We start from the raw sequence: 19,189 nt of genomic DNA on the forward strand, positions 1-19,189 counted from the left end.
TAAAAGTTCAAAGAATCTAAATTATTTCGTTGTTTTTTGTTTGAAGATGTATGAATCAGCAATCACTGTATTGATGTGTTGGAACCTATATAAATTATGAAAATCGAAGAAATCTTTAATTTCATTTTAGAGTTGATTTTATCCATCCATTTTTTTTTTTACTCTTCCCTGTGACTGGGTTGCAAAGGAACCCGAAAAGCTGTCAGACCAGATGATACAAACCTGACCCCCCCCCCTCCAAAAAAACATACTAAAATATGGTAAAAAAAAATCTGTCATTTCAGTCCTAACTTTATTTTTAAAGGGATGGTTGTTCATTGTAAACAAAGTTAGGTGGTTTAATTATAGACCTCAGTGAAAATGAGTCATTCAATGCATTTAATTGGTCTTGCCACTGATATCATTTTAAAGCATCATTCTCATTCTGTGTCATGTCAGAAACATTATGTAATAGTAAAGTCAAATGCTGTGGGATCGTTTAATATTTTGTAGAGGTCGACCTACTGCTCTGGTGTAGTTGTTTTTTTTTTCATCAGAAGTGGGGATGGGGATATTTTTAGGTCGTGTTGTCTGTCAGAACTCTGTCTTTGGTAAACTGACAGTTTTTTGGGTTTTTTAAAGCCGTATCCACACAGTGACCCAGAATAGCATACAGTAGAAGCGTAAAAAAATCGGTGTTTTTCCAAGTGGAAACTGGGGCTTGTTTATTTGAGCGGCAAGCTGAGCCCGACGGGACACTGAGGTGTGTCTGAGCCCAATTAACCTCTGTCTATATCTCTGTACGTCTCTGAGGACAACAGAGATGAGCTTTGAATTCAACCCCAACAGCTTTTCATGGTAAGTAGAGAATCACGTAATGACACCAAGGACATAGATGAATGAAGGTGGGACAAAGTTCTGTTGCACTTGTTGTTTAGGTTGGGTATAGCTTCTAATTATCTATCTTCAGGCCTTTCAAGACACCTTAACCCTTTTGGGTTTTTTTTGTTTGTTTTTTTTGGAGATGTCCAGTACACGTCAGCTGTAAACAGATAAAACTGGAGCTGCATATCATTTTGCAGATTACCAAAAAAAAAAAAAAAAAACAGGTGTTAAAATTATTATGAAAATGTTAGAAAACATGTTGGTGGCATTGCCGTTGCAGATAATTATCAGCTGCAAACTACTAAAATTATGATCATTATTGTTGGTGAACAGTTCTGTTTTTTTTTTCCATCAACCATTTGTGTTCACAACAGATTTTTCAGGTTTCATTTACTTAAAACAACAGGGACGTGCAAAAGATTTTAGAGGGGCAGGGGCTCAAAGTTGGAGAAAGGCAGAAAAAAAATACTTTTTTGTCCTTTAAACAATACAGAAATTAAGTAAAATTCAAAACCACAAATAGATAACAACGCAGCTACTGTAGGGGAAAGTGATACAATTGTCAATTTATTTTATGAAAACAAATTATTGTCAACATGAGTCCGTTCACTTTTATCATACACTTGGAAGACGTCAAAGCAATAAAACACAAGAGGTTATTTATATTAGCAGAATATGCTGCATAATCACCATGAATAAAGTTTTAAAACAGATGGTAAAATTTAAAATACAGTAAAATTTAAAATACAGACATTGTACAACTTTTATCCCTAGAATGCTGAGATTATTAATAATATTTCATGATATTATACTTTTGCTGTGAGGATTCTGTGGTTCAGTTTGGTTTGTCAGTGGTGTTTTTGGTCATGTTCTGTCCTCTGTGAGTCAATCCAGGTTCATCATCCACAGCTGTCTTCATTTCTGTTTATTTTCTTAAGTAATTAGAAGTGTCTGGTTTTCAGTTCTACATTGTCAGGTCATATGGTATTTTGTTTCTCCATGGATTTTGAAATTATTTGTTAAATGTTTGTTTCTGCCAACAAGCCCAGTTTCCTGCATTTTGGCTCCTACACCTCCAGTTCCCGACAGTTGGACTTAATGTAACTCCTGTTCTATGTTGGGGATTCACAGCTAACTAAACTCTAATAACCTCTAGACACAGGCTTTCGTTGTGTTTGGAAAGATTGTATTACAAAATATGGTGAAATTAAATGAATCAGAGTTTAAAGAAGGCAATCAGAAAATGTTACGTTAAACAGATACATTTTAGTGTCAGATCTGGAGTGAGGAAGCTATGAACTTGCCATAAATACTGTTCATTTATTTAAAAAAATCCCCAGCGTTTTATTTTGAACTTAGTACCTAACCTCCTGTCCCTGCATGATCTGCTGTGTTTAATTGATGTGCTGCTGAGACATCTGGCTAAAGTAAAAATTCACTCTTTGACTAATATAGAGCGTTTTTCTGAAATATGAACCATGTTTAAGCTCATTAGATCAGTGGACGAAGACGCGTTAGACCAGAACTGTCAGGTTCAAGTTGCTTCACTGTCACGTTGTCTCTTCGGTTCTCTGTGGAGCAGCAGCTTCTCTCACTGTCCCCGGCTGTCCCTGTGGAAAGACAGAAGTGGCAGATCAGAACCCCCGTATTACAAGAAAACGGGTTTGATACTGGGGGTGTTTGTCGCCACATTTTTTCTTATATCTCTAACAAGAATGTATAAATATAAATACAAAAGGTAAAAAAAAACGTAGGGCACTTTTTGATTACAGGGCAAAAAGGGCAGGTGCTCAAGCACCCCTAGGGCCCAATGAGTGCACGTACCTGCAAAACAGTATATAAACAAAACAGCATATAAGCATCCTTATGTTTGTTGTTGTTCACCTTTTGGCACATCCACTCAGGGGTTGCCACAGCGAATCAGCTGCCCTTCCTGACACAACCCTGTATTTTATCCAGGCTGGGGGAATGGGACAGGTAGACTCAGACCCAAGCCCCCTTGTGGCTACATAGGCAGGCAGTTTTACGGAGGGTCTTGCCAAAGGACTGAAACTGGATTAAGCTTATTGCGCCCCTTGAGAAACAAACCCTGGTTGTCAATGGGCCAGTCCTACACTCAGCCAACTGAGCCAAACGGTCGATAATTAGCATATATACACACATATTTTTGATTTTGCTTTATTATTCCAACCTTTTCCTTTTTTTCCTCCAACTACTCACCTTGCTCAAACCTCTATGGCCACTTGACCCGTTTTCCGGCGGCTTAAGTTCTGCTTTTTAATATAGTTTGTGGCATCAGAAAAAAATGTAAAGATTATATTTTCAAATGATTTCGATATAATAATGTTAGTAGACAAAAAGGATTTGTTTTAGATACAGAAGGTCAACAGGACCTTTTGAGGTTGAGGCTGAACAGCAGAAGTGTATAACTGAGCTCCTTTTACCTATATGGTAAAGATCAAACATGAGCATTCTCCAAAGCAGGTCTGTGGTCAAGATTGCCTACTACAATACTGAAAACAGGCCAGCCAAAGCTGCAACAACAGTTCAGTTTAAAGTGTGTAGCTATTGATTATCTTCCTAACAAGAATTTGCCTCAGAGATTTGCATCGATAAGATCTGTCCCAACGCCAGACCATTTAGGCAGAAGCTTTTTTTCCCCTTTAAATTGATCTTTGAATGTTAAACACCAGGCCTACGAAAGAAAAGCTCATCAAGGTGACCTATGGTCAGATGTTAGCCAACTCAGCATGGGTTCCTAATGTAATTAACAAAATGGATGATCCAATCAACTCATTTCTCATAGATTGGATAGGGGAATATTTAAGAGTTGGACATCTGTTTAAAAATCCGAAGTTACTAGATTTAAACAGATTTAGGTACTTAACAGACACTATACATTTAAAAAATCTGAAACCACACAATAGCTATGCAGTGTAAATGTGTCAAAACATTAATTTCTCCAATGTTGAATGTTTGTACAGGTTTTTTACTTCTTTGAAAACATTTTCTATGTTAATAGAAACTGTAGGGCTGCTTAGACATCTTTAGGGTTCTTGGAATTCCTTTTTTTTGTCTTGTCCCTCCTTGTCACCTGCAACCATTTTATTCAAGTAAAAGCTATTAAAAAGTTGCAAACATTACAAGTTTATCAGACTCTCTGTGGTCATTCCCAGTTCATCAGACAAAAAAAAAACCAATGATAGTTTGCTTTTTTACTTACTTTGCCAAAGTTATATGCAGATACTTGTGCAGGTACCATTGCACACACCCTACTCATCAAATGTCTAGATATATGTACTGTATACACGTTATGTGTACAATAGGTGTAAGGTTTTCTGTCTGGTCTCTAATCAGTTTTTTTTATTTTAGTTTTTCATTTGTATGTAGATAACACCCAACTTCATCTTTCTTTATAATACTGCTCTTCCTCCATTCTCCTTCTCATTTCTCTATTTAAAATTAAAGCTTAGTTTTCACAGAACTTTCTTAAACTTGGTACCAAAAGTGAGTTTTGACTCATTGGTTCCACATCCACTCTTCACAAAATTTACAGTTTTCCAATAACAACTTATTTTACAGCCCCCCTCTCCTCACAGGTTTGAAGTCATTATTTTCTACTCTTTTGTCACTCATATTAGCAAGATATCACAAATATCATGTATGCTTCTAAGCAAAGAAATGATAGCAGGAAAAGGAAGACGGACATACATGCCACTATTCTTCAGCGGGGAGTGTGTGGAGAGTATAGAAGACTTTCGTTTCCTGGAAGTCCACATAGAGGAGAGCCTAACCTGGAGTACAAACACCACTGAGCTGCTGAAAAAAGCCCAGCAGAGACTGTATTTCCTGAGGTTTCTCAAGAATAACATCAACCAAAGACTGCTGGTGACCTTTTACCAAGCCACCGTAGAAAGTGTACTAACATACTCATCATGCATTTGGTTCAGCAGCTGTACAGCGGCTCAAAGAAGGCTCTCCAGCGGGTCATCAACACCACCCTATTTATCGATTGATCTATCTATCTAAGCATTACCTATGTACAACGATTCCTCGCCATCTTCTACAACAGCTGATGTGCTTAGGGCATTGGTCACATCCTGTGTTAACTATCCCATCATTTTTGGTCTCCTGTGCAAGATTCAGCTACTTAAAACTTTGCCTGGACAATTTCACAAATCGTCTTCCTTCATCTGCACCTCAACGCATCACTCTTATCCTGTTGCTGCTTCACCTCTTCACCAGTCCATTTCTGAATAGAATTGTCCCTCAATTCTATTAACCATCATGCTCTCTGAGATCATCTACAGCTTCTCTCTTATCTCTGTCTTTCCACCTTGAGGTCAAAAGCATTTAGTGAAACTGCACCTTGTCTCATGAACTCTCTGCCCCATGACCTTGGTGCTGCTAACGCACCATACCAGCATTTATATTGTCTTAAAACTCACATTTTAGAATGGCCCACATGTAAGCTTACAAAATGTGTCCAACATATCTTTATTCACAGCGTAAATTACATTTGATCCCTGTTGTTTTGATTTTTTTTTAGTTGTAATGTGGCCTTGACGATCATGAAAGGCGCCTAAAAATCCAATGTACTGTTATTATTGATATTTTTACTCTCAGTAGTGGTAAACTCATCACAAAACAATCCAAGATAATAAATAACACCATTGCAAATAAGAATGTTTGCAGTTTTGTAATTTATTTTGTAATATTGTGAGGCATTTAAGAGTTTTTGAGCCCAAACAAGTCAGACTGAAATGAGAGGCCTGTTCACCATCAAACAGCCTCCTTGGGGCATGCTGTGCATCTTAATCAATTAAAAAGAACCTCTAAGCAGTCAGTGTGAGTTATTCCTGTGAGTCATGCTGACCTAAACATTGAATATGTTTAGAAGGCTCCTTTACACTCATGACTCACAGCTCCTCTCTAGCTTTACTAACAGGAACTGATTTACATTTCCTGAGGCGTCTGGGAGGTGCTGGTCTGACAGAAAACCAGCATTGCTAAACATATTTTTTTTTGTTTACAAAGACACGGAGCATAATTACAAATGCAAATATTTCACTAATAAGTATAAAACTCGTGCCTTTCAGGGAGAAGAGTCATTTCACTGCTAAGAACCTGAAGATGTTTGGTTTAGATATCCTCGTCTCGCTGGAACAATTACATCTGAGCTCCAACCATGCTGCATTTGATCTGTCAGCATGGGTTTTCATGTAACCTGCTTTACTGAGGGACATCTGAGAGAAATCAGCACAGTGGCTTTATGCAGTAGATTAATTTGGTTTTCATTTGGATGAACTCTGTGATCACTTGACCTACTGGTTTGTCCTGGGCTTATCATCTCTGCAGTCAGTCTTGGCTGGTTATAACATTGCCAAACCCCTACCTTTCCAAAAAATTGGTGAATGAGTGGAATATACTCAGTAGTCTTTCAATAGCTGTCAAATGAACACATATGGTAAATGGCGTATACTTATATTGCACTTTATTAGCTTTTAGAAGGTCCAATGCGCTTTGTAGTCACAGTCCCATTCACCCATGGACTCAAACATGTTCACACGTTGATGGCGGCCGGCTGCCAAACACTGGCGGCAAACTATAACCACCAGAGGCAATGTGGGGTTCAATTTGCTCAAGGACACTGAAACCTGAAATTTTCCAATCAGAGGTCGACCTCTCTACCTTGTAGCTAAAAAAGTACACCTCAATTTGAACACCGATTAATAAATGAAAGGGCATTTGTAAAATGTTACTCCTACATCTGTCTTACTATAAAAGCAGATATTTATTCAGAGTATTGAAAAAAGATGTTGGAGCACAACACACTTGTGCTTATTTCTGTTGGGAATTCAGGTCTGTGAGGATTGTGGCCCTGGATTTGGATTGTCAGTCATGTCTGTTGGTTTGGTTTGGTTTTGCTTTGAGTTGACCCCTATCAGTTATCAGTTACACCAGAATGATCATCCACAGCTGTCTTCATTTAGTGAATTAACCTCAGTGTTTTTAGGTGTCCGGTTTTCAGTTCTTTATCGTCAGGTCACCTACTACGTTATCCTTCTGCTGCTCTCTGTGCTTCAGTCAGGTCAAAGTTTCTGTCACCAAGGCTGATCTCTTGCATTTTGGGTCCTACACTACCCGTTCCTGGAAAGGTCTGTAAACTGGAGTGAATGGGGACTGAATAGCTTGTGCATCAAGTCATCTAGTGGTTACTTGGAAAACTAATCTGGCTCCAGTTATTTTTTCCCATAGAGAAGCCACGTTTCCATAATATTCTAACTTTATTAGAGTAACATTAGAGTAACTATTTAAGTCGTATTTTAGCGTATTTTAAATTAGTGATTTGAAAAGGTGCAATGACCACAAAGTTTCTCTTGTCTTGCTGCAGGACTAGATGTTTGTGACCCACTGGTATCTTTTCTCACTAGCCGCGTTTACATGGGCAAAAGTAATCGGAAAGAACGCCTGATCGGAAAGAAAATGCGTCATGTAAACGCGCCATTCGAAATAATCTGCGGATCAGAATTTCTTTCCAATCGAGATAGGTGGGTTATACCGATCGTTTATCCGATCGTGGAGCATGTAAACGGTCATTCCGATCGTGCGTCACTTCTGCTATGGTTTACGTCATGCATAGACGGTGTTTCGCTGAGAGAAAGCTTTGGAGCGCATACGGGACCGACCAGCTGCTCTGTGGACGCCCCGTGAAAAGTGCCGCTCCGCTCTCGCACCGCTGGCTCTCCCGTCTCTTTCACCCCTCACGAGGGAGATGCAGGGCAGGAGCACTTCGTGCCCCCCGACGCTCACTCGGTCCACTGGCACCCGAGTGAGCAGGAGCTGGATTAATAACTTCGTGTCTGAGGGGAGGAGGATGCTTGTTCGGTGTGCGTGTTTTTTTTGTTTTTTTTGTTATGTGTGGGAGAAGTCAGACTGCGAACCGGTTAGCGGCTGCAGGACTCAGGAGAGCCGCCAGCTCACGCAGCGAGTTTGGGGAAGCAGAAATAAATGTCGCTCAGTCCTTTTCAACACTACTGCGCATGCCCAAATGATTCATTCCGACCGAAAGTGTGAGCCATTGGAACGTTTGTTCTAATCGGAAAAAGGTTTTCTGATCCCATGTGCACGGGTGAATTTTAACCCGACCATTGATCCGATCAAGATATTCTGCCCATGTAACCGGGGCTACTGTGCATTTTACTTCACTGCGCTCCATTTATTCTACTCGTGCTGACTTGTCTTTCTGTCCCCCTTAATCCAGATATTGTAGTGTTTATATGTGCATGTTTTTGTTATTTCTGTTGCAGTTTGGACTGAATTATTTCATAAAAATCTTAAATAATTGAATGTTTTTCAATTTTTATTCAGCTCAGGTATGTCTTTTTTGGAAGGGAAAAAAACAAAGAAACTAGAAGAAATAGAAAAATGTGCTTTAAAAAGCATTTAACAAGTAAAAAAACAGTTTTAGGCAGACTAAGGTAAGACTTTCCATTAATTTACTTTTGAACAGAATTTCGTTGCTTTATGTAGCTCCCTGCCATTTCAAATGACGTCTTATATGCATTATTATTTCTAAAAGTATTTGCCAACACTATCCCACAAAATGTCCCTACATTTTTTTCAAAGCTTTTTTTTATTTTTTATATGTACATTTTTGGGGGAATGATGTGCCCAAATCAATATTTTCAAGGTTGTCATAACAAAAATTCTCAAGGGACCGATTTCAGAATGTTGGGTATAAGAGCATTCCTCTCACACCAGCAGCTCCTCAAGCCTTTTTCCATCTTCGTTTCTGAAGGAAGACAGATTCTGAAGGAAGCAAACACACAAAAGTAGCTTTTATCCAAATGGGATAGACAAGAAAATGAACATTTACCCTCTAGTACCAGGACTTTTAAATGTTAGTACTTGTATTTAACATCACTATGTCCACCTAAAAAGAGCTTTAAGTACCATTCCCAGTGATCTGGGTGAATTTTGAGCATCTCTCTTTGCAGCTGTAACTGCAGTTGCAGGCAGACCCCTGAGCTGAGGCTGCTTCATACTCAGCCACTTTTACTGCTTACTTATGGTGTTATAAACTGCAGATAGGTTCTTAGAATGAAAGACTGCAGGCCTCACTGCACTCGCATGACATTTCTTGCATTGAGACTAGATTTAGAGCAGTGTGACAGATGGTGAGGAAGGGTTTCTCTAAATGTTCTTATTCTGGAAGTCTGTACACTAACTGAAATGTCCTTATTAAAAGATTATTAACCTAAACAATAGAACTAACAAATTAACATTATTTTTTCTTTGTTGCTGTGGAAGGCAAACAAAATCGTTCATACAAGCTATGCGAAAGAATACTAATTAGGAAGCAAGAAATTCTACTAAAAACGTCTAAATGAATGAAAAACATTTAGTAGGCCTCATACCTGTGACCTGAGAATGGGATGTGATTTTTCTTCTGTCCACTTGAGGGCGACACATCAAACACTAAATTCTGCAGACTATTCAAAGGGACTGCAAATGACAAAATGAACAAAAAAAAAAGAAAAAGTGGGAGACAAAAATGAACTTGCTTAAACGGACATTCTATGGGGCTTTAGGTTGATCAAACAAACGAGGCTGGAGCATGTGAGGTTGAACATTTTCCGAGGTTTGGACACAGGAAGTGGCGACTCTGCCACATGGTCAAACCAGCTACAGCAGCTGAGAAGGAAATGGAGGCTTTGCCAACTGTCTGGCTCAGTCTCTGGTAGGCCTGCCTCCCTCAGGCCACTCACACAGCCGGCGGGGAACATGTCCAACACTGTCAAATATCAGCACACGCCTGCTCAAACCAAACACACACACAGGAAGATCACACATTCAGATCAATGATGCAAAATAAACCATTTAGAAATATTTTTTATTGTTTTATTTCAGTTTAAATTGCATCTTTTCATACAGAAAGGAACATATGAAGGGGGGAAAAAAAATAAACGTTGCACCGCCTGGCGTGTGTTTTTTTTGTTTAAATGTAATGTTTTACGAAGTCTTTATTTTGTCTCTTCAGAAGGAAATAATGTTTTTTAGGGTTTCAGGAAAAAAAAAAAAATCCACAAATAATTTTTCAGATGTTCCAGAATAGCACCAAGTTTCCTTGAGGTTAACCATCTACACAAGGCAGAAATGATCAAATAAACGGTCTAAAGTGAACTTTTTTTTTTGTAATCATCACAATAAAAGAACATGTAAACAAATCTTAAATATAAATCTTTAGTTAATTCACTTTTTAACTTTAAGAAAGTAAAACAAAAGATGAAATTGCTTTAAGCAGAAACAAAAAAAAAAGACGTTTCCACTTTTTACTATTTTGTTCATAAGCATGCTTTCTTTAATTTCGTGTATTTTTTTATAGTATTTTATATGTATTTTATCTACTACTAGAGATTTTAGATTTTATCTATCTACTAATGAGCAATGGCTGTGCTCAGAAATCTAAAACTTTCTTTTCTGAAAAGCTGCAGAAGTCACTAATTACATTGAAGTGGAGTTTGGTTTATCATGTTTTTGGATTTTGGAGATGATCCGAACTAAGAGAGTCGATCATTTAATCGTGAAAGTAGAGATGGATCGTTGCGCTTAAAACTCTTTACCTCCTTCTTACTCCTGCGCGTCCTCTGTGTGTGACTGGGCTCCTCCACCTGTTGCAAAAGGAAACAAGAGGTGAGGCTTCCGCTGAAGGCTGTCAAGTATCACGTCCGATCTCCATTTGCTCCTGAAGTCATGTGAGCAGAGGATGGAGGATGAGGCGCTGCGCTGCGCAACGCCGCCAACGCACTCAGCAGCAGAGGACTTTGCCTTTCCATCACTCCGCGTCAAAAGTCATACTTACGTAATTAGCAGATAAAGCCGACCAAGAAGCCATACCTTCAAGCGTTTCTCGCTCAAACCATTTTTTCTTCTTTCAAAAAAAAAAAGCCTCTGCGCTTGACAGCCGCCGCCGCCGCACCTCCTCTGTTTCCTCCTCGTTTTGACTGCATCACTCCCAAATCCCATTTTCCTCCTCGCAGACCCCTCACCTCCCATCTCTCCCTCTCTTCCCTTTTACCATTCTGCTCACAAGCGCATTGTTTGAAGACACGCTCTCACTCTTCCGTCGGACCGCGGGGATGCGCCATGCTTTCGTGGCGCAAGTCAAGCGCAGTTGCGCTTGTTTGGCATTTTGTTTCTGTCCTATAGCGCCAACAAATCCACCTTAACACGCAAAACACACAAGTGTGCAGGCTTCATCGGCTTTGATCGTTATCCCCGCAGAGGTTTTGCGGGAGGAGAACAAATCAAACAGAAGATCCGAAAGATTCGAGGAGGCTGAAGAAATGAGAGGAAGTCAATATTAAATACAGAAATTGAGCCGTTTGAAGTGCGCGCGAGACATAATGGAACAGTTCCAAGGTCTGAGGATTTCTCTCTCCCCCCTCTTTCTCGGTCTCTGACACCCCCCCCCTCCCTCCCGTGCGCGCACTCCTCCTTTCTCCCCCTCCCTCGCTCCTCATCGCTGCACTCTCCTCTGCCTCAGTCGTGTGGGAAGCTGAGTGAATGCGTCTGCAGAAGGAGCCAGCGCTCACACGTCCGTTTCGGTTCTATCTCCAAAGGAGGGGAGTGATTCGCGTCCGTTCTCACCTCTGTGGTCTCCTCCAGGATACTTTTATCTTCCCTCTTTATTCCACGTGAAGTTGCTTTCCCCCCCCCCCTCAAAATTCTCTTTTTGGCTGGACTCTCTCGGGGCAGATGGAAGCGGCAGAGAGCGCAGACTTTCCAGCTCCTCATTTGCAACACGGCGGACCGAAGATATAATTGCAATTTTTCATCCGAACACACCACTTTTTGTGGCTCTTGTTGATTTATTTAACCTTTTTTCATCATTTATTTATCTTATATCACATTTTTACATTATTTTCTTGGTGGTTTTTCTTTGCTAACAAATGGACTATGGAATTGGAAATGCTGTTTTTCACCAGGACTGGATTTATGTTGCCAGAATGGACAGTGATACTGTCTTGCATACTATCTGATTGGAGCTGCTTTTGTCCTAACGTGATGCGCAACTTTGCTTGAAACCTGAAGACTGAAGCCTATATTTATTGTTTGGAACATTTGGAGGGGGGCTGAAAGCAGACACAGAGTTGCTCTATGCTCTGTTTCCTCATACACTTCTAACACGTAAAAAAGAAAAGCCTGAAAGAATGCCGGACCAAAATCTGCGCACCACTGTCCATCTTGCAATGTTTTTCACGAATTTCGGGACGCGTCGTCAAGATTTCTGAAAGAAAAAGAAAAAAAAAAAGCTGTGCACCCAACCCTCCCTCGGTTTTTCTACCTTTTTCTCTGACCCCCTGCCACCAAATGAACGCTCTCACATGGAGCTAGTACGGCCAGCTTGGGGGCCGAGCGACCAGAGGGGCGATTTTTCCAAGCAAAAGGAGCCCGTCAGCAAGAGACGCATCGGATGAAATCGGACCCCCCCGCTCCTCCCCACCCTCCTCCGTTTCTCCTACTCCGCCACCCCCTCCCCCTTCTCTCTAGTTTTCTCGGTTCGTGTAGATGTACAGCAGCCTGGATGAGAATATAGTGGAAACCTTGTTGCTTTCCTAAAACTGCTTGCGCTCTGCTTCAGCTGGGAGGACCGTTTGCGCACGTCCCCATCCATGTCTCACCAAAGCTGCCCCGCATCTCCGGAGGGAGCTGCATTCATTACCACCACAGCTTGTGGTAAGTCTAACATCTTTTTTTTTTGTTTTCCCCCTTTCACATGACAAATTTCCTCTACAATCCACAAGGCCAATGCGGTTCAGTAAAGAAAGAAGATTGTTGACCCCTCCATAAATGCCTTAAATCCCCTGAATATGTCAGCAGCGGGCACAGTCACAATCCTTCCTCTGCTACTGTGGCTTTTTTTGAATAATTTGAGTGTGCTGTGTGGGGGTGCTGATTTCAATTTGAAACATTTTGACTAGGATTATTTTTGTAATACAGTTGAAAAGGTAAAAAATGAATAGACTGAGCTTTGCGCATGTGAAAGGATTCAAAAGGGAGGCTGGGATGCAGTGCACTTTGAGCAATCCGTACACTTTCCTTGCAAGTATAGAAAAAAAAAAAAAAGGAAAAAAAAACAGTCGTTCAGTATATATGGAGGATCATGGAGTCAATTCCAGAACTGTGCATTACAGTGACTCAAGAGGAAATGTAATTGAAAAAATGTGCATAATTTTATAGCTATTTAAATTGTTCTGATGAAGATTAAACATGGATTTAAGGAACGGGAGAAGTCCAACTCCACTAATTAATTTTATGCATGAATATTGATGGTTTGCTTTCTGTTTGGGATGTATGCCTGTATGATTGAATGTTTGTGCATGCATCCTTTTTCTCTTCTCTCCAAAGGTTACTAAATGGTAATCTGGAGGAGGATTTCTAACCGGCGAGATGCTCCTCTTACTTCAGCTGGCAGCCCTTTTTTCTTCCATCTCCAGCTCCCTATCCTTCAACCACTCCTACATGTCAGACGGACCCCCCATGGCAGACCCATCCACCTCGGATTTGGTGGCCGAGACCTGCAGCGCCTGTTCCTGCTTTTCGTTGGAGAACGTGTTGTATGTTAACTGCCAGGAGAACTTGGTGTATCGTCCCACACAGCTTATTCCTCCAGCATCCTCCTTGTACCACCTGAACTTCCAGAAGAATAATTTAGTCATCCTCTACCCAAATTCGTTCCTCAACTTCACCCATGCTGTATCGCTGCACCTGGGGAACAATAACCTGGAGAACATTGAAGGTGGAGCATTTATGGGCATGAGTGCATTAAAACAGCTGCACTTAAACAATAATCTTTTAAGTGTGCTGAGAGCAGACACTTTCCAAGGCATTGAAAATTTGGAATATCTTCAAGCTGACTATAATGAAATTAAGTCCATTGAAAAGGGAGCATTTAACAAACTGCACAAGTTAAAGGTTTTGATACTGAACGATAATCTCATTCATGGACTTCCTGATAATATATTTCGGTTTGCCTCACTAACACACTTGGATATAAGAGGGAACAGGATTCAAAAGCTCCCTTATTTGGGAGTTCTGGAGCATATTGGACGCATTGTCGAACTGCAGCTGGACGACAACCCATGGAATTGTACCTGTGATTTAGCCCCTCTGAAGGCATGGCTTGAAAACATGCCGTACAATATTTTTATTGGTGAGGCAGTTTGTGAAACACCAAGTGACTTATATGGGAGGCTCCTGAAAGAAACCAAAAGACAGGAGCTTTGTCCCTTGGGAACAGGAAGTGAATTTGATGTGAGGATGCCACCTATGCTACCAGATAATGGGCAGATGCCCTCCAAAGTATCTCCAACAACTTTGGCTCCTGTTTTCACAAAAGCCCCTAAAACCACGGACTCATCCAAGATTTATGGGAATGGCATTGTGGCTGGTTTTCCACCATTTGGAAGAAATAGCCAGATTACGTCATTTCAAACAAGGACCCCACTGCTCCTGTGTCCACAGCCTTGTAGCTGTAGTGCCCAGTCCCCAGACTCAGGCTTAAGTATAAGCTGTCAGGGGAAGAATATTAAAAGTGTAGTTGATCTCAATCCGAAACCCCCAAACACCAAGAAACTTCACCTGAGTGGGAATTATATTTGTGATATCGGCCAAACAGATTTCCAAGGGTTTGAGAGCTTAGATTTGCTCCATCTTGGCAGCAACCAAATTGTCACATTGCAGAAAGGGGTCTTTTCAAACCTCTCTAATCTGAAAAAATTGTATTTAAATGGAAATCAGATTGAACAGTTGCATCCAGATATGTTTGTGGGTCTAAAAAGCCTTGAATATCTGCATTTGGAATACAATGCCATAAAAGAAGTCTTGGCCGGCACTTTTGACTCCACACCAAACCTGCAGTCCCTGTTTCTCAACAACAATGTTCTGCGGAACCTCCCTGCTTACATATTTGCGAGTGTTCCTTTATCCAAACTCAATCTGAAGAACAACCACTTTATGACATTACCAGTGAGTGGTGTGTTGGACCAGCTGCGGTCACTGACCCACATAGACTTAGAGGGGAACCCTTGGGAGTGCTCCTGCGATGTGGTGGCCCTCAAGCTGTGGCTGCAGAGGCTAAATGATGGTGTGACTGCAAAAGAGGTAAAGTGTACCTCCCCACCACAATTCTCCAACATAGAGCTGCGGCTCATAAAAAATGAGGTTCTGTGCCCTAAGCTTGCAAGACCACGACCTATTGTGACCGGTGCCACACCTTTCCTGACCTCAGTGTCACCCACACGAGTTGGGAAAGCACCTCCAGGAGGGCCTGTGCCTCTTTCGATTATGATCCTCAGCATCTTAGTAGTGCTTATCCTTACTGTGTTTGTGGCCTTCTGCCTTCTGGTCTTTGTCCTGAGGCGGAATAAGAAACCGGTGGGCAGGCAAGAAGGACTGGGGAATCAGGAGTGTGGTTCCATGTCACTGCAGCTCCGCCGGCACAGCCACAAATCTGGCAAAAAAGGCTCTATCCCAGGAGATGACTTGGGCGGGGAAACGTTCATTCCCCAGACCATTGAGCACATAGGAAAAAGTCACACGTGTGGGATCGGACGCTCTTCTGACATGGACGCTGGGTTCAAGTTTGCTGACTCACAGAGACAGAAGATCATCCTTCGCAACTGTGCCGACAAGGATAAGGACTTGTATTCCACCCTGGAGCGCAACAAGCGCCTCAGCACCATCGACGAGCTTGAGGAGTTTCTTCCTCACCGGGAACCCAGCATGTTTATCCACAACTTCTTGGACAGCAAAAGAGACTTCAACAGTATAGGGATGGGCGGGTACGAAATCCGTTATCCTGAGAAAACACTGGATAGAAAGATGAAGAAAACTTCTCTGATAGGTGGGAATCACAGTAAGATTGTGGTGGAGCAAAGGAAAAGTGAGTATTACGAGCTGAAAGCCAAGCTCCAAGGGACGCCTGATTACCTGCAGGTGCTCGAGGAGCAGACTGCCCTAAGTAAAATGTAGGGACTATTGTGTTTGATTTTCTGCATTGATTACACCCACATACACAAGGAAACCCAACTCCTGCTGACAGACAGACAGCCTGACACTTCTGTCTATCTCTTGTTCTTTGTCCTCCCCTCTCCACACACACAAACACCATTCAGTCTCTCAAATCTCTGCTCGTCTGTCTTCAACTCTTTCTCTTTGCAGGCAGCCACAGACACACTAACACACACATTCAGAGCAAGTAAAAGTGCCTTCTGGAAATCCTTAATGACCAATGCAGAGATAGACAAAATGGCTCCGCACTACAAAGCTATTACTAGTATCCGCTTGGATTTATTTAAAAGAGAAAGACCTTTTGGAATATACATGCCACTACCTGTAAGAATTTGGCCAACATACCGCAGGACACCCTACAAAGCAACCATACCATTGTAGTATTTTTGCTGCTATCAACATTTTGTTGTTTTTTTCCTTTCCAACTGCTTTTCTCAGTCAAATCAAAGTCTTGAAAACTTTGCTTGAGAATATACCTCACCATCATCAGCAGTACCTGTTAAGAAAATAAAATTAAAAAAAAAAAAGCAAAAGGAGGGAGCATTTGTTGTTGTTGTTTTTGTTTTTTCATTTGGAATGTAATTGCTTCTCATGGAAACGAAATTGACAGACTTAGTTATGGATGGATGCTATCTTTTATTTGTTTTCCTTTTTTTTTTACAAGGGTCGGTTGTCTGCTCCTGGGGAAACTGTGAAGTCCGCTGCAGACTTGCTGTCACTTTGTCTGGATTGCTGGGAGAACAAACAGTATTTAACTGATGGGAAATGAAGGCACAGCAAACCTCTTGATAAAATTTTTCTTTTTTTTTTGTTTTTTTTTTATAACTTGTTTTGTGTAAAGAGCCATGTTAAATATAGTGTCTTCTGAATAGAGTTGTGTTTCTCTTCAAACTTGTTACTTACATTATGTTTCGGGTGAAATCTAACGGCACATATATTGTCGAAGGACTATTTTGAAGGACAAAACAAATAAAAAAAACAAGGATTAAAGAAAAAAAAAAAACTACAAAGCTGCTTGCCATGTAAGCGTAACCTGGAATTTATTTTGTAAGTCTTACATTATTTGTATTTGTGGGACTGGTTTGTAAATGACAAGGAAAGACTAACAATTACACAGAAACACACATATTCATACTGTGCATTGCAACATCTTCACCGAGAGACTTCAAGCCAGACAACCTGTACTAGAATCTAATCTCTTACCCTTGTCAAAACTCAATTTGTAGTTAAAAAAAATGACAACTTAGTTAATTTATTTTTCTAAGAAGATTATGTAAAGAATTACAGATATAAAAAGAATACTACAAAAAATGGCGAGAACTTGTGAGAATGTCCTGGAGTAAATGAAGGCGTTAGAAGCCACTGCTGAGTTGTTAAAAGGTTTTTGTTTCTCTCAGTTTACCTCTGGGAGAAGGGTTGTGAAATGTGATCTGTACCGTTTCCTTTCTGTTGTGCCACAGGACAAGCAGAGACCTCCTACAGTTTGAGGTTTCAAGTAGTTTCCCTAGTTCTTATATCTCCCAGAGTATAATGTAAAAGTTTTTTTAATCAACATTATGCAACCAAAAATAAATGTGCATTAACTTTGATATGCTTTTGAGGTTTTTGGCATTGGCAAATGGGGGTTTCTGTAGACGAGGGGTGGCAAAGTTCAAAATTGTCAGACCGGAACAGAATTTTAGCGGAAATGTGCAATATAAGAAAACTTGCTCAAGTAACTTTGTTTTAATATTATCATTATTTTATATTTTATAGTTTGAGATTATGCTATCCAGACAAGTTATATATTCCAAAATTCATTCTGTTAGCTACCTGGTCCTTATTAAGAAAAAAAAAAATACTGTTAAGTTCAAATTACCAGTGTTTTTGACATTACAGATGGATAGAATGTATCATGAAAAGTATAATAAATACAATTTTATATTGGTCTAAATTTCATGTATATTGGTTAATTTTCCCTTGTATATTCATGTTGAAGTCAAGGTATTAAAATCAGCACCTATTTGCACTGTGTCCCCCTTTTTCTTAAGAACCTAACACAGCAATTCCTCCCTGCTTTTATTTTGAAAATTCAACCAACCCAATGAATTTCCTTAAAAATTGATGCTGAAACTTAAAAATGAACAATTTTTGGTCAATAATATAACATTTACTATTTTATCCTTGTACGTGTTATATGTAAATCTAAGTTTATTTTTTTTTTTTATTATAAATCTTTTTACTGTTAAATAAATTTCAACTCATTGCATCACTCATTACGTCATTTTAAGGTGCTTATTATGTTCTTTAAAAGACGTTCTCTATAACCTGTTTATCAGTCCCATGTTTTTCTGCTCTAAATTCTGGGAAATTAAAGGGAAGACTCCATCATTGCAAATGTATTATTTATACTCTCTGGTTAATTGTATTGGTGAATTGCCTTACAAAAGTATTATGCTTAAAATCTGTTCTTAGATCTTTAGAAGTCGTTTTATGGACAGTTTAAAACCTTACAGCTTGATTTTACTGTATAACCAAATCCCGCCTTGTTTATTTAGCTTAGTAACATTGACAGCAAAACACCGTCTGTTGTCATGATCGTGCCTTCTGCCAAAATGTTATTGTTCCTATTCATTAACAACGTTTAAGTGTGTATTGTAGCTTTAGACATTTATGATATTTTGGAGATGGTTTTCAAATGAATCAGTCTACTGTCACTTCATGCATTTTTCCTTTTCCTTTTTTTTTTTTTCTTTTAACCTGCTTCTTGAGAGTCCCCTGATGTGCCTTTTCTATATCTCTCGAGGTTTCCTTTTAAATGTTGCTCCAAAGCTGCAATTGTATCAACGGCACCTTCTGCTTTTAGGAATCTGTCAAATATTCATGCGCCTTTTTGGGTTAAAAATTGAAAATTTCCAGTGTCTGTGGTGATCCAACCTTTTTGGGCTGTTGAGAAATGAAGCAGCAGGAAGCATGACTCATGCAAACGCCAGAGAATTGTGCCTATTAATTATTAATAGCACATGGCAGTTATGAACCCAAAAAGAGACGTGGGAACCAAGGTGGGGAAATCTGATATGGTGGCTGCTTTCCAAAGTTTCAGCTCCTTGTGCTGATAGAAAAATAGAAAAAAAATATAAAACCAAGAAAAAAAAAACACCAATGAGATTATATTTAATAATTTATAGTTGTGATTTGGCTCTTGTTGACTATCTAAAACGCCACGACTCTTTGAGTAACAGTAAATGGTTAATGTCTGATAAGTTGC

General features: G+C 40.0%; 1 protein-coding gene and 1 long non-coding RNA gene across 2 annotated transcripts; one reads left to right on the forward strand and one right to left on the reverse strand.

Annotated features, from left to right (window-relative positions):
• Positions 1-8,481: 8,481 nt before the first annotated feature.
• Positions 8,482-11,317, reverse strand: LOC111948037. The gene is made up of 2 exons (XR_002874022.1): positions 9,285-11,317; positions 8,482-8,676 (listed from the first exon to the last, which is right to left on the reverse strand). It is a non-coding gene; the product is annotated as an uncharacterized LOC111948037 (long non-coding RNA).
• Positions 11,318-11,392: 75 nt separating this feature from the next.
• On the forward strand, positions 11,393-18,197 carry slitrk4 (SLIT and NTRK like family member 4). Its single transcript, XM_004073617.4, has 2 exons — positions 11,393-12,606; positions 13,279-18,197. The coding sequence occupies exon 2, from the start codon at positions 13,321-13,323 to the stop codon at positions 15,901-15,903; it is 2,583 nt and encodes an 860-aa protein (XP_004073665.1). The 5' UTR covers positions 11,393-12,606; positions 13,279-13,320; the 3' UTR covers positions 15,904-18,197.
• The last annotated feature ends 992 nt before the right edge of the window (positions 18,198-19,189 follow it).

The sequence above is a fragment of the Oryzias latipes genome, chromosome 10 (assembly GCF_002234675.1).
Source record: "Oryzias latipes chromosome 10, ASM223467v1".
Taxonomy (NCBI): Eukaryota; Metazoa; Chordata; class Actinopteri; order Beloniformes; family Adrianichthyidae; genus Oryzias; species Oryzias latipes.

Coding starts and splice junctions, on each gene's coding strand:
- slitrk4 (XM_004073617.4), top strand. CDS start 13,321: ATGCTCCTCTTACTTCAGCTGGCAGCCCTTTTTTCTTCCATCTCCAGC.